The following is a 14,803-nucleotide window of genomic DNA, read 5'->3' as shown; positions in this document are numbered from 1 at the left end:
CTATGCCCTACACCATGTTAACTATGAAACGGGAGGACGAACAGAGGCTGCTGTGCCTCATATTTTTATACGCTATGGCGTTCATAATTTTCTTTGATTTTAATGTTTCCCAAGCTTATATGACTCAAAAGTTTTTTTTTGTTTTTTAAAAGCATATTTTTTTTTATTCTTTGATTTCAATTAATGTACGTCTAAGAAACCGACACGTTGCTGGGGTGTGCTTGTATGCTGTTCAGGGAAGCAGAAGGGGGCTGGATGTTGAGCACCAGGGAAATGTCATGTTGACCTTTTTAATCAGCAAGCTACAGGCTGCTTCAGGAGGGTTTGTGTCACTCACATATGAAGCATAATCGGCAATAAGTGCGAGGCGTGTACACAAGGGCTGTATATTAAAGCATCTCTGATATGTTGTATTATGCAGTTGGCCTGGATATTGTATGTGTGTCAGTGGCAGGTGGTGGACCTAAGAAATGAGGATGTTTGTAAATTCATGTCCTATTTCCAATAGCTATTTACAATTTCCAGGTTAAAGGAGTTGGCTAGCATGGTTAGCATGCTTTATTCAGGGCCTGATTAGAAATACATTTGTAGTCTTAATCCTAAAAATATATTTTAAATTACATGGCACATTAAATTAGAGGCTAAAATGGTCAAATTAGTACATTCTTTATTTAGCAAGCTAACAGCTTAGCCTACACAATTAGCACAGTGCTTACAGGTTAATGGGCTGCATCCAAAATTGCATACTTTCTGAGTAGGTACTTATTTTGTACTGTGAAAGTGCTTTGCGACCATTAGTATGTTGTATATAGTATGAATGTGTAATTTGAATGTACTAGCCTACATCTGTCATATTGTCATTGTCATATGACCTACAGCGTCACTTGTGTTGCTTCACTGCATTTCACAGCTCCTCTCCCGCGGCCTCATGGGATAGTATGAAGCGTCCATTCGATTTGCACTTGAAAATCTCACTGGAAGTCACAATAGATTATCTGTGTGCTTTTTACTCACTGTTTTATGAATACTTTAAATATGGACTTAACACACACCTCAAGTATGCATACTAATATGCAGCCAGGCTCTTTTTTTAATTATCCAGAATAAGATGTCATCATAGTATGCTAGACTTTTGATCAGGTGTTGAGGAAGGTAGATATCAATTCTGTCTGGATCTAAAAATTGTCTTTGTTCATTCGTGTCTCACAATTTGCTGTGTATTCTAACAAAATAAAATTTTTACCATTTTACTTTGTTAAATGTTTTATTTTGTTAATCAATTAAGCTTTTATGACTTTTTGACTTTATAACTTATATTACAGTAGGTGTTCTACCAGTGCCTGATCTCATTCCCTGTTCAGTAATGTCACAGCTCAGGATTGTAGTGAAGTGCTTGATCAAAACTGTGCGTTATGATGCCATCAACCTTGAAGAAACCTCGTCCTCTCATCTCTTTCCATCCAAACATTAATGACAGCCTTCAGTTCTTTAAGCAGAATACATCAAATTTACATCTGTAGTTTTGGCAACATGGGGTGTTGGAATGTGACTTTATTAGTTTTACAACCTAACGCTTCGGTTACTTGGTGTAACCTTGGTTCCCTGAGATAAGGGAACGAGCTTTATGTATGGGAAAACTCCTTTTTTCCTTTCTGCTGAAGCCTGATTTGTTCACGTTTGTGTATCTGCACAAACCAATGGCGCTTCATCCCGCCAAAAGGGGCGGGGCCAACCGCTACATAAGTCGGCCCATAGCGCCATTCATAAGATCATTTGACTGAAGCGACGATCATCGATTCATGCAGCTTGTAGTGTGGCAATGAGAGCTCCATAGCGGAGCTACTAAGAGGAGGGAGCATCTGGGGAATCAGGGCGATAGGAGGAAACGCATACAGGTTAGCCCTGGGCCAGTCGTGGGCCAGGGCATCTCTCTGTATCGAGAAAAATGTTGGGCAATGAGAGTTGTCTTCTGAGGTGAAGAGGTCGACCTCTGCCTTCCCAAAGATCTCCCAAATTCACTGTACCATCTGAGGATGCAGCGCCCAATCGCCCGGGGCTACCTTGCCTCTGGACAGCATGTCCGCTCCCAGGTTCATCTTGCCTGGCACATGAACCACCCTTAGCGAGAGGAGTTCTTTCTGTGCCCAGAGAAGAAGGTGACGAACCAATCTGTATAAGGCATGAGACTTGAGACCACCTTGGTAATTGGTAAAGGCATCAATGCTTGCGGATTGCCCTCTAACAGCGCACCACACCCAGAGTTGGATGCGTCTATCTGATCACTTTCCTTCTGGAGGCCACGCCCATCCCCACTCCTGTCTGAAACAGGCGAGTGGTCCTCCAGGGGGCCACAGCTTCGAAACAGCGGTGGTCCACCCTGACCGGAAATCTCTTCAACCAACAATCATCGAGGTAGTTCAATACGTGGATTCCCATCTGCCAGAGAGGGGACAGAGCCGCATCTATGCACTTCGTAAAAGTGCGTGGGGCCAGGGACAGTCCAAATGGAACAACTGCATACTGATAGGCCACTCCCTCGAACGCGAATCTCAAGAACGGTCTGTGACAAGGGGCTATGTGAATGTGAAAGTAAGCATCTTTCAAATCCACGGTCAAAAACCAATCCTCAAGGTAAATATGCACGAGAATCTTCTTGACCGTCATCATCTTGAACAACCGGCGCATAATCAAGCTGTTCAGATGTCTGAGATCTAGAATGGGTCTGAGCCCACCGTTTCTCTTTGGGACAAGGAAATGGTGGCTGAAAACGCCTGACTTGCTGTTTGCTGGGGGAACTATTTCCACAGCACCTTTTGCAAGCAGTGCTTGCACCTCCTGCCGGAGAACAATAGCTTTTTGTCTGGGACAAAAGTTTGAACAACGCCTCTGAAGCGGGGCAGCCTGCGAGCGAACTGTAGCGAGTAGCCTCGTCAAATTGTTTACAAAACCCATCTCGAGATTCCCGGAATGGCTGCCCAGGCCATATAATGGGAAGCAAGAGGTTTTATTTTCTCGAACAAGAGCTTGCCTTGAAAAAGCGGGGATTCTATGTTCATATAAGTGATTGAGAGAGGATGAGGAATTTTGCTCTTTAAAGTACGTGGGTCCGGTATCATAGCAGTAAAATATTCGGGCATCTGCTGCACCTGCAGGATGTGACCCGTTAAAAATGAAACTCCGTCTCTCAGAGGTGTTCGAAGGGGTGAGAAGTGAGGCAAGAACGGGGCCCCTCCTTTTCCTCTCTAGCACCTCAGGACAGCTTCGGCGGCTCGGGGTCAAGCACAACTCGAGGGCGGGGACCTTGACGCTTCGGGAAGGGGTATCGTTTCACCGGCCTGGAGTGCTATTTCAGCCCAGGCTCTGTCTTCTGCTGAGGCTTCGCTGGCTTTGCAGACTGAGCAGCAGGGCTCTTCTGGCGGCCCACAGATGTGGTGCCAGGGTGTTTAGGGAGGAAGTGACGCAGTGCCTGCGACGTCTTCTGAGCCTCCAAAAACCATTCAGTGAACCCATGTACAGCGGAGCCGAATAGCCCTTTCAGTGAGACTGGTCGAGAAAGGCCATTTTGTCGGGGTTTTTTATGTCTGTCAGCGTTAGCCAGAGGTGGCGCTCCAGCACCACCAGGCTGGCCATGGTCTTGCCGATCACTTGCACTGTGGCCTTTGTAGCGCGCAGAGCGAGATCTGATGCTGTGCGCAGCTCCTTATAGGTCTCCTGGTGCTCTTGGCCAGACTTGTCCTTACTACGGAGAAGTTTGGCTTGAAACACTTGAAGGATCGCCATTGTGTGCAGCGTCGAGCCGGCCTGTCCAGATGCCCTGTTGGCGATAGCCGAGGTGGTCCTGCAGGACTTAGATGGATGCGCTGCATGGCCCTTTAAGCCGAGGGCCGATGGTGGGCACAGATGTGCAGCAATCTGCGTATGGCTCGGCGTATGGCTTCGGCCTCTGCATCTGAGGGGGAGGGGCTGCTTCGGGCTCCTCGCCGGAATCACCCCATTCCTCCGTTTCTGACTCCACCAAGGACACAGAGTCGTCAGTGGAGACGTCACCGATGATGATGTCCTCCTCGGACGTGCCGAATGAGACCAGTCCAGCCATCATCGAGTGCAGCCTCTCGCTGTGCCTGTCTTCATTCTTGCACGAACCGCACTCACGGCGTGACATTTGAAGCAACGCACGCTGAAATTTGCTCTTGAAAATTTGCTCTTCGTTCCGGATGCCTGCAGTGATGCTTGCGTTCGCTGCTTTGGCTTCTTCCACAGCGGTGAGCAGAGCCGGAGCTGCTTCTACGGCTTCTTCAAGGAGAATAATCTGATGAATGGTGCTATGGGCCAACTTATATAGCGGTCCCCCCAGCCCCTTTTGGCGGGCTGAAGCGCCATTGGTTTGTGCAGCTACACAAACGTGAACAAATCAGGCTTTAACAGAAAGGAAAAAAGGAGTTTTCGCATACATAACGAGAGTGAACGTTCGAAGGGAACTATTGGTCCATGTTGAATTCTCCCTCCTTCCTTTTGTTTAATGGAGCACTTCCATTGCTATCTAAGCGCTAATGTCACTGTCAGAACGAGACAACAATTGGACCAGACCACATAAATCCAACACAGCTCTACAGAGCAAATATCAGATCAACTGTAAAACCAATGTGACATGTTGATGAAGCTCCTTATATAACACGCTTCTTGTGAATGAATAGTTAAAGAATAGGAAATGTTCCTAAAGCATTTAAGAGGGAATCGAAAGCTCAGTGTGAGAGAACAAATGCTGTGGTTGCCCTGTGGGGAGAGAGAGGAAGAGATGGGGCGGGTTGAAAACATGACAGTAGTTTTGAAGCTCAGATCTTCACAATGTTCTCCAGCTTTTTTTATGACTGGTGTCAGAGACATAAAAGAGCACAAGAGAGATGAAAAACAGGAACGAAAGATATAAGGGGATGAAATGAAAAGGAGTAGTGAAAAAGATGATGAAATAATAGGATGGATGGATGGATGGATGATGTACATATAGTGAGAGACAATAGATAGATAGCTAGATAGATAGCTAGATAGATAGATAGATAGATAGATAGATAGATAGATAGATAGAATGAAGATTAATCAAAATGCAAAGAGAATTATACAGTTGAATAATTAAGTATTCTGTGTGGGAGAGTAAGAAATTAAATGGATTTCTCTCCATACATCATTTTTTCCCCCTCTGCAACTCTTTTCTACTCTGCATGCACCTCTTATATAAACAGTGGATATGCTCTATATGAGCGAAGTGTGCCCAGTTCGCCCATGCTGAGCACAGACTCTCACGCGTGAACACGTTTTTCATGAACTTTCAGAAGAGGGCATCTGGAGTGAGCTGATGTACCAGTGATGCAGAATGCTGAGGTAAAGATTAATCCTGGACCCAGAGGTCATCACAGAGTGGCTTTTGTTTCAAAAAACAGTGACCTGCCTATCTAGACAGCATTTTTGAGCATTATACTTACAAGTCTTTTGTAGTAATTTATCACTGGAATGTCTTTGACAGTGGAACAGTCTTTGAAATAACTGCCTCCCTTGACTACTGAACTAGAAAGATGATTGAGACTGGTTGTACAACTCAGCAGGCACGAGATTATACGTAATGTCACACTGCAATGTATCGGTGAATTCAGCTGTTGACAGAAGCATAATTCTACCCCTAATGTGGAATCTTACTGCCATTAAATAGACAAATTAAGCCCTAATGATAAAGTAAACCACAGCATAGTGGTCTCCTTGTCTTGCATGTGCTTAGCACATCCCTTTCACTCATAAACAGTTCAACTGTGACTAAGGCACAGAGAGAGAAAGAGAGGGCAGGACGTGTGGGTGGAAGTAAGAAAAAATGGATGGTTTAATGTGGGTGTTGAAAGCAGAGAGCATGAGAGTGATTCAGCACATGGAACATCCTAAAATTGCTATAAAAGCCGAAAGCTACTTCTCCGAGGTTTTTGCTGCAGTAGAAATTATAACACCAAATTAAATATTCATACTAGGCACTATCATCATCTTAAGATCACATTAACCGCGCAAAGCCTGTTTTTATATTAATGTAGGCTACCTGTTGCTGGCTTAAATTTAAATTTGGACTGCAGTGAATGAACAACGTTGACTCAATGTGTAAAATAAATCTATGCTGGTTTGCTTTTTCTGCAGATTGGATGCACCACACAGCCTTCGGTTTGAGTCTTTAGGTGTGCGTGTGCGTGTGTGTGTAGGAGGGAGAGAGAGAGAGAGAGAGAGAAACTGCAATCATTTTGGCTCAGCACAAAGAGCCACTCTCCCGTCGAAATGAATGTTACCGCGTTCCAAAATGGCCGACCACGGGGATACAGTTTCCCCGGCATGTTCCTTTAGCGCTACAAGCTTGGACTAACGTCAGAGCCTCGATTGAAAAGAAAAATATATTCTCTCTGACTCATTCAAATGAATTTAACCCCTTCATCACCCTTTACCACGGCGAGAGGCGCTGAGCATCATCGACATGCTGCGAAACTAGCGATCGAGACACATGTGGCCACTGCGGTGAAACCAAATGGCGGCGAGGGGCGGCAGGTGCAGGGCTGTCCAAGGAGCATCAGGAGGGAATGCATGCCTGTTCAACATGTGAGCAATTAATTCATGAACGAATAACCTTAGTCACTGGCATCAACACGTCTTGGCATCTGTCATATACTGGAAGACAAAACCGTTTGGGGTAGTTTAATTAGTTGTCATGCAACGCAGTCTCCATAAATTGTTTTAAAAAATGATAATGACAGCTGTGCTCCATCAGCATGGGTGTTATTTAATGATCTCGCGCGCATTGGCTTGACACTGTGTGGACGAGCACGCGGACGCTGTATTGCGCGTCTCAGCTGTTTTGGGACCTGAGCGCCTTTGCGCTGATTGATACACAAAGCGAAATAAAACTCGACAGGCAGTGGACATCCTGCCGCAAGGATTGTTACTTCCCCTCGATTTTGTCTTAGTTGATCGAGAGGAACGCGTTTCGATCATCCGCAACAGAAGATCAATCATTTGTTCGGTTTAAACTCATTAAAATACCAGATTTTTTATTTATTTTTTACGTTGGAACGTCGAATTTGGAGAATTGATCGACTTTGATGCCATCGCTTTGGGACGCATTCTACACATCGCCTCATTATCGCGCAGCTGTACGCGTTGGAGATGCGCGATTGTCTTCAAGGACTGTCTGGGCAATAAGTGTGAAACCGCTCGTGAGTAAACGACAAATGCGTGCATGAAACATTAATGACAGATGTAATTATTTTACACTGAAGAGAGATTAATCTTCAGAAATAATGGAATGAAGGCGCAAAGAAGTAGTGTGTTATTAAATAACCAAATATTGTGTTGAACGGACTTTGCAATGAGTTGAAATGCATCATGCGTGGGAAATTTAATTCCATGTCTTACGATGCATAATGATGAGCAATATTAATGGCTTGAATGGAGAGATCTTGGTTTTGTAACGAGGGTGCGAAGAAGAGAGAAGGGGGAACTGGGTTGTTCTGAAAGACATGCGCACACCTCCCAGAAGCCAATTTAGTATTGCAGTGGATTTATCAGAAGAACTTTGGTCCCTCTCTCTCTCTCTCTCTCTCTCTCTCTCTCTACCTTTCCATCTCAATTGCCTCTGGAATAGAATGACTACCGACGAAAATGTCTCCCAAACACTTCAGTCTGGAATATGAGTCATGAATAGACGGCCAGAAAACAGCTGCAGTGCTTCAACTCCACATTTGAAAGAGAAACGGAAGAGGATGCACGCCATAGAAATGGACGAAAAGGAAATTTGCTTTCCTTCCTGTGTAATGGATATTTGCTGACTTGGCTTTTTGCGGTGCATCCTTACCTTGGACTTGAGGTGCTAGGAATGTTCTATGATGACTCTGTCAGATTAGTTTTTTGATCACTTTCATTACCGTAATAAATGGCTAAATGACTGAAGTTCATTTCTGCAAACTGGCTTTGATCTCAATTCCATGATTCCTTGGTGGCAGTGTAAAAATGGCACATTTGACAGAAGAATAGCAATGCACACATAAACAATTACATGCTGACACCAATCGTAAACAAACAAACAAATCCTCTCGTTAACATTATCATCATCCCTTGAATGTGAATACAATTTCTCAATATGGAATTTCCTCATCGCGTTCCAGTACTGTGACTTCCAAAGCTGAATTTAACTTTGGGGAATCTCAGATTAAAACCATTGACCATTTTACTCCGGTAACTCAACTCTAACTCCCAACACATTTCCGTCTCTCCCCCCCACCTGCTCCACGTGGGGGGGAGAGCTTCCTCTTTCTGGGTGAATCCAGAAGCTTGTCCCAGCTGACGGTGACTGTCACGCAAGTGTCCATCAGCATGGATGCTGGGCAGGGCAGCCCAGAGAGCCCTAATCGGGCAGTGGAGTACCTGCTGGAGCTTAACAACATCATCGAGAGCCAACAGAAGCTTCTGGAAACTCAACGGCGGCGCATTGAGGAGCTTGAAGTGCAGCTGGACCGGCTCAGCCAGGAGAACAAAGACCTGAGGTTGGACCGACAGCCCTGCCCACCCCCACCTCCACCCCCTATCCACCCCGTCCAGCCACCCACTTCCAACGCTGCAACCTCCACCCACATATATGCCAATCAGAGCCACAACAGCAGGCCCATCCCGATACCCATCCCGGCTCCGGCCCCCCCACCCCCACCTCCACCCGTGCCACCACGGGACCGGCGCGTCAATGCCAACACGCACATGAGGCTCGGCCAAAGCCTGTCAGCTGGAGCCAATGCCACGGAGCGAGAGAGGGACCGAGACAGGGAACGAGAAAAAGACGGCGCTGCTACCAGTTTGGGAAGCTCTCTGCAGAGACAGTAAGTACAGGCCTGAGGGCTCTTTTACTGCATAGCTGAGGATCTACTAAAAAACAGTTTCCACAGCCTCAATGCTGGCTGTTTAGAAAACTGTCAATTTTAAAAATCGTTTTTAAGACTGTATGTTGGTGCGTGTGCTAACTAAATAGACTACAGTTTATAGTAATCAATATATTTGAAAGGAATGGTTCACTTAAAAATAAAAGTTCTGTCATTTATGTACTGTCATGTTGTTCCAAAGTTCTAGTGTTCTTTTGGTCCCCATTGACTTTCATTGTATGAACAGTTGAAACGTAATTTATTTTATTTTTATTTTGTGTCAGAAGGAAGTAATTCATGATTGGTTGGAAAATGATGAGGTGTTGTTGATGATGGAATTTTTTTGGTGTATCCTTTAAAGCAAGTATGAGTAAAATTCACTGACACTGGATAACGATTTAAACTACACATACTTGTGGATGTTTGTACACAGTTTGAGTTGTTTTACATCACACACTAGTATTTTAACAGCATTTACAATACGCTAGTAATATTGGTGCAGAACTAAGTCTTATAATGTCAGGAACCAAAGAACAGAAAATGCCTTTCAGAGGGTATCTCTCTGGCTTGCACTCTGTCTGTCTTGCAAAACTGAAATTGAGTGCAACAGTCTGTCACAATAGGACTCTTTCCAGGCCATCGGACAGGCAGCTGGCTGTGCCATCGAGCCTGAGCATTACATAAGCCGACAGACTCGTGCTGCTGAGCCTTTGGCAGAGTTACAGGCTAATGTCATGGGAACCTGGGATTGAATTAGCATGCTAAATCTGTCACAAATGTAATAACTTATTTTGATTTTGAAGGAGATTGGACTGTGCCAGTGAAGTTTTCTGGAGAACAAGGAAGCTCAAGGAAGTTTAGTTTTATTTTACTGTAAACTAAGTGTTTAGCTAAGATTATGTGGAATCAAATAAGCAATTTGAAGTGCACAAACAGTTTATCAATCTATCTATCTCCTTCAAACAAGACTTTGTCTAGTAGACATTCAAAGTGAGTCTTATTCATTTTTTTTTTTTTATTTCAATTTCAGATTACATTTGAACTGCAGTTCTATAACATTTTTACTACATCATTTTGGAATGAATTGCAATTTAAAATGTTAAACCAATTCATTTGTGAATGGTGTGCAACCCTGTAGGGTTTGGCATGACGTTCATTTTAAACTATTGATGTCTTGTATGGTTTTAAAAAGTGTTGGAGGAAAATAAATCTCTGAAAAGATTTCCACAGTGAGCAAAGCTGTCAGTAGCCTCAAGACTGTCAATATCCTTCCCAGCATGTGCTGCGTCAACATGCTCCATACAAATCCAGAGAGAGAGATGGCACAGAAGTGTAGTGGGCCACTCCTTGTGCTGCTGACAGTTAAGTTGTTTGTCTCCCTCCCTGCATTGCTGAGGAATCGACCTCTCCATTGCATCTCTGATCACTCCCATCTGTAGTGTGCACTTGATCCGGCCTTATCACAGCGCACAATGCATACAGATGTGTGCTTGAGCGTGTGGAGATTAACATTTGGTGGATTGGATCAGTGTTGAGCACTGCAGTACAGCATCTCCTGTAGTTTTTAAGGCAGGCGACTGGTGTGGTGTGGAGATTCGTTTTGCATGTATGATCGGGCCACTGTGTAGGAGAGGTTGTGATTAAAATTCAGCGCAGAGTCAGATTGTGGATCAACTTGTGTGGGAGAGCGAAGCATAGAGTCAGAGAGCGAGAGCGGAAGAGGCTGCAGAATGCACTGCAGCCTTTTTGTGTTGCTCACTTTCTATGTTTTGTTTCTCCAATATGCACACCTCTTATTTGTTTCTCTTGCCCTCCTTTCCAATGGAGAGAAACCAGAATGCCCTCCGTTTGCCGAGATAAATTGTGTGCTTTCTTTCTCATCTGAGACTTATTTCTTCTTTTCCTTGAGGGCAGATAGCGTACTTGGCTTCTTGCATAGTAATTATGGTTTAACTGTAGTATTTGTTAGGAAAGGCAATTTTGATTTATACCATTGATTTGAATCTTTTCAAAAAAGATTCTTTCAATGATTTGATCAATTGCTATTTTCTGAGACGAAATTGCATTTGTGTTTGCTGAATAAATGCACTTATACAACCTTGTGCACAATATGATCTTTTTGTAGTTTTAATAGAAAAAGTTGACATGATTTGGAATTAATATTAGGGAAATTCACTGTTCCTTTTGAGAGCTTTTAGAAGAAGCTTTTAGAGGGCTTACAAATTTCCTTAGTGCAGAGAGTGTTAGTGTATATGAAGAATATAATAAATCAGGAAGCTAGGTAAACAAAAACTGCATATTAGTTGACATTCTCTTGAATTGTGCTTATGTGAAAATAATTCTAATGAAATGTAAAAAGAAATTTCTTAAATGAGAAAAATTGTGATTTGTTTTTTATCTTGTAGTCCATCTTTTGTCTATTTTGTATAATTCATTATTCAATTAATTTTTTTTTTTTTTTTTTTTTTTGCATGTCTACAGATCTAAAAGATGTGAGAAATACGGTTTTAACACCTCTAGCATTTTCTCCATAAATGGCAAAAAAGCAGATCTATGTTTTTTTTTTTTTTTCACTCCATTTTCAGCTTCTAGGTTTGACTTTTACCAAGCTGTGGAAAATTATAACAGTAATAAGTTATTTCAATTTTATGTCATTATCGGTAATTTTACACATTCTTATATTAGGTTTGTCCTTGTTAACCAAGGCAAAAAAGACCCCGGTGTCAAACAGAATGATCAACATGCCCTTTTGGTTGAGTTATTGTCAGTGAGTAAATCCTCATCCAACACCTTGTTTGCTCATTTTGTTCGCAATTAAAATATCCCAGTTTATTCATGAGATTCTGTCTTGAGTCTCATTCTGATTCAAACATTATAATAATCTTTGCTGCTTGTGTTAAGTAAATCTTTGGTTGTTGTTGTTTTTGTGTGTGTGTGTGTGTGTGTGTGTGTGTGTGTGTGTGTGTGTGTGTGTAACGTGAAGATAAAAGTAGTTTCAACTCCTCTGCCTTGGTGTCATCTCCTATGTCATCAGATGATTCACATGAACTCACTAGCAGTCATGTAAACAGCATCTGGTAGATGTGGCCATGTGTTTACTTTACACCTGAGTAACTTTTGGGCTGCTAGCTTTCGCTTAGCATTCACTTCACCTGAAACAATGAAAAGTCACATGACCCTGTGAGGGCAGATGGCTTGTTTACTGATAGATTTTGGGGACTTTTTTTTGAAAGTTAGCCATCATTTGATTGTTTTTGAATATACTTCATCCATGTCCATTCTCTCTCTCTCCCTCTCTCCCTCTCTCTCTCTTGCCAAATTTTCTAATGCCTTGTTCACCCCCTCACCAGCCCTCCCTTGGTGTTGAGCAGATGGCACACCAACATGTCATTTGGCATTTTCTTTAGGGTCGCCTCTTCTCTTTTCAACCACAAGGGTCGTTTACAGTGTCGCCTTTTTCATGTGAGCTCTTTTTCGGTTTAGATCCGTTTATCTGCTCCCGTCCCATCAGACAGATGCCTGCGAATCCAAATGACCCAACTTGGGTGATCACAATCTTGCTCTCTCTCTGGTGTAATGCTTTCAGCTAATGAACAAGTGTAACTACTGCTATGGGGGAGCTGTTGAGGTGGGATTGTTTCTCAGAATAATTAGCATGGCCGGTGTTAATTACATTTGTCCATTGAAGGTGGCAATTACTGTCGTAGACGCGAGTCTGTGAGTAATACACTGGGTGTTGGAGGACTGACTAATAGAGTTTATACAATTATGTTTGAATAATTGAATGTCTATGGAGGAGCCCACATGTCAGTCAAACCCGACACCTGCTGCTTTGTAAGATAGTCTATTTTATTAGTTGTAATCAAAGTCTTAATTAATTTTAACCTAGTTTAAATGAAGAGTGTTTTGCCATGCACTGGTGTCAAACAGCACATAAAAAGCAGCATAACAGAAGGCGTCATGTGACTTTTACAATATTGATAACCCAGAGTGATTCCTAACAAAAATATTTAACACTGCGCATTTGTAAACCCTGGATTAATTTTCTTATTTAAATATTTCTTGGGTTGATTGGTTTCTGAGCTGGGTAGCTCTGCCACTGTGAAATCTCATTGGTTTGAAGCAGAGGTGGACTGATAGTTGATTGCTGGAACTATCGGCTATTGTCAAAAATCCATGCTGATGTCATTACGATTATTTAACTGCTCCCGTTTGAGATAGAGTGTCCCCGAACTCAACTGACTCTTGATCGGCCTGCCTCTGACGTGATACCCGGATGTTGCGTGCTTCTATAGCAGAAACCTTGCAGTCACAAACATGCCATGAAAGCAGAGAACATCACCCATATTCCTTTTTATAATATATATTTTTTTTTTTATGTGTGTGAAAGAGGAGTGTGAGGGGAGAGAGATGTGAAAATCTATATTTTTTTTTGTTTTTTTTTTTCGTTAGATCTCGTGAGTCTCCGTGAGATTACGTGCCACTGTGAAATCGTTCCTACAGTCATCAAGTGTGTGGTCTTGTAGTCTGGTCGAATCATCTAGTGTGTTCGTTCTGAGGATTATAAGGATAAAAGTCAGTTGAACTGTCTTGTCTGTGGTCTCCCATGGTTTTAAAATCGGTTAAGATTTGTCTTAATAGAAATAAATCATCTATTGTGCAGCCATCTTTAGATAATCAAGTGTTCTAAAATAGAAGAAAAATAAATGTGAGAGTATGCATACAATAATGAGATGTATGTGATCTCTATGTTATGGCCTTTGTGTGAATATTTAAAGATGGACATCTTTAAGCATGACTATTGAAATTTAACCATGACTTTAGTAACAATAAGATTAAAAGCTGATGAAAGCTGTAGAAGTATTGTTAATTTCAACATTTACCATTACTAAAACATTTTTAAATTTGAAAGGTCCTTCTGTTAACATTAGTTAATATCTATGAACTAACTTGATTGATCAATATAATAAATAATATTAATATTTTTATTCAATTACAAAGTATAGCTCAGTACTTTTTTTTTAAATAAAGTACAATTTTTTTTTTATTTGTGAGTATGTGTGTGTGTGTGTGTGTTTTTTTTTTTGTTTGTGTGTGTGTGTGTGTGTGTGTAAAACTTATATATATATATATATATATATATATATATATATATATATATATATAATATATATACTATTTGTGAGTATGTGTGTGTGTGTGTAAAACTTTCATTGTTGTCTTTTTTTGTATGTGTTTGTGTGGGCCAACCTAGCTATCGGTATCTACAAAATCCACTTTTCACGTAACTGTTGTTTGTCCCATCACTTCAATTCATGATTGGCATGAATTTGTAAATGAGAAAAAAATTTAGTCGATCAGGATTTCAAGTGGATTTAAAAAACAAAACAAAAAAACATTGATTTTTGTGATCATTCAAATCATTTCTCTGCACAAGATCTATTTGTATTTGCTCAGTTGATTTCTATGTATTCCTAACTGTATGTGTTCAAAAATATAACATTACTGACACTTCCACTTTCTGTGTGTCTCTTTGTTTGTCTGTCTGTCTGTCTGTCTGTCTGTGTCTTACTCTTTCTTCCACTGGATCCACAGGCCAAAAGGAGACTCTTCCAACAAAGACAGGTCTGTGTTCTCTCTTTCATTCAATCTCCATTTCTTCTTCTCCTCCTCTTCCTCCTCCACAGTGCACCTGACTCCTGTAGTAGCGCACGCTCCATCGAGTGACAGAGGCCTGTTCTATCTAGGGCAGCTTGAATGCATGTGGGACATGCCATTGCTTCTAATGACTTATTGCTTCCCCGTATGAAAGGGCTATTGCATCTGGGGCAGTTTTAGCAGAAGAACAGCACCATGAGCAAAGTGTGAGAACATGAGGG

General features: G+C 42.1%; 1 protein-coding gene across 2 annotated transcripts in view; it reads left to right on the top strand.

Moving 5' to 3' along the window:
* The first annotated feature begins 6,260 nt into the window (after nt 1-6,260).
* The window catches only part of LOC109065545 (IQ motif and SEC7 domain-containing protein 2-like), a 70,191-nt gene continuing 61,648 nt past the window's right edge, over nt 6,261-14,803 (top strand). Inside the window, exons 1-2 of one of the 2 annotated variants that reach the window (XM_042729638.1) lie at nt 6,261-8,885; nt 14,520-14,549. In XM_042729638.1, the coding sequence (XP_042585572.1) occupies nt 8,389-8,885; nt 14,520-14,549 (527 nt within the window). In that variant the 5' untranslated portion in view covers nt 6,261-8,388. The remainder of the gene's footprint in view (nt 8,886-14,519; nt 14,550-14,803) is intronic. The other variant, XM_042729639.1, reaches the window with a different exon arrangement.

Source organism: Cyprinus carpio, chromosome B8 (genome assembly GCF_018340385.1).
Source record: "Cyprinus carpio isolate SPL01 chromosome B8, ASM1834038v1, whole genome shotgun sequence".
NCBI classification, from domain to species: domain Eukaryota; kingdom Metazoa; phylum Chordata; class Actinopteri; order Cypriniformes; family Cyprinidae; genus Cyprinus; species Cyprinus carpio.
The sequence above is the reverse complement of the archived record's forward strand: the minus strand, read 5'-3'. Positions and strand labels throughout refer to the sequence as shown.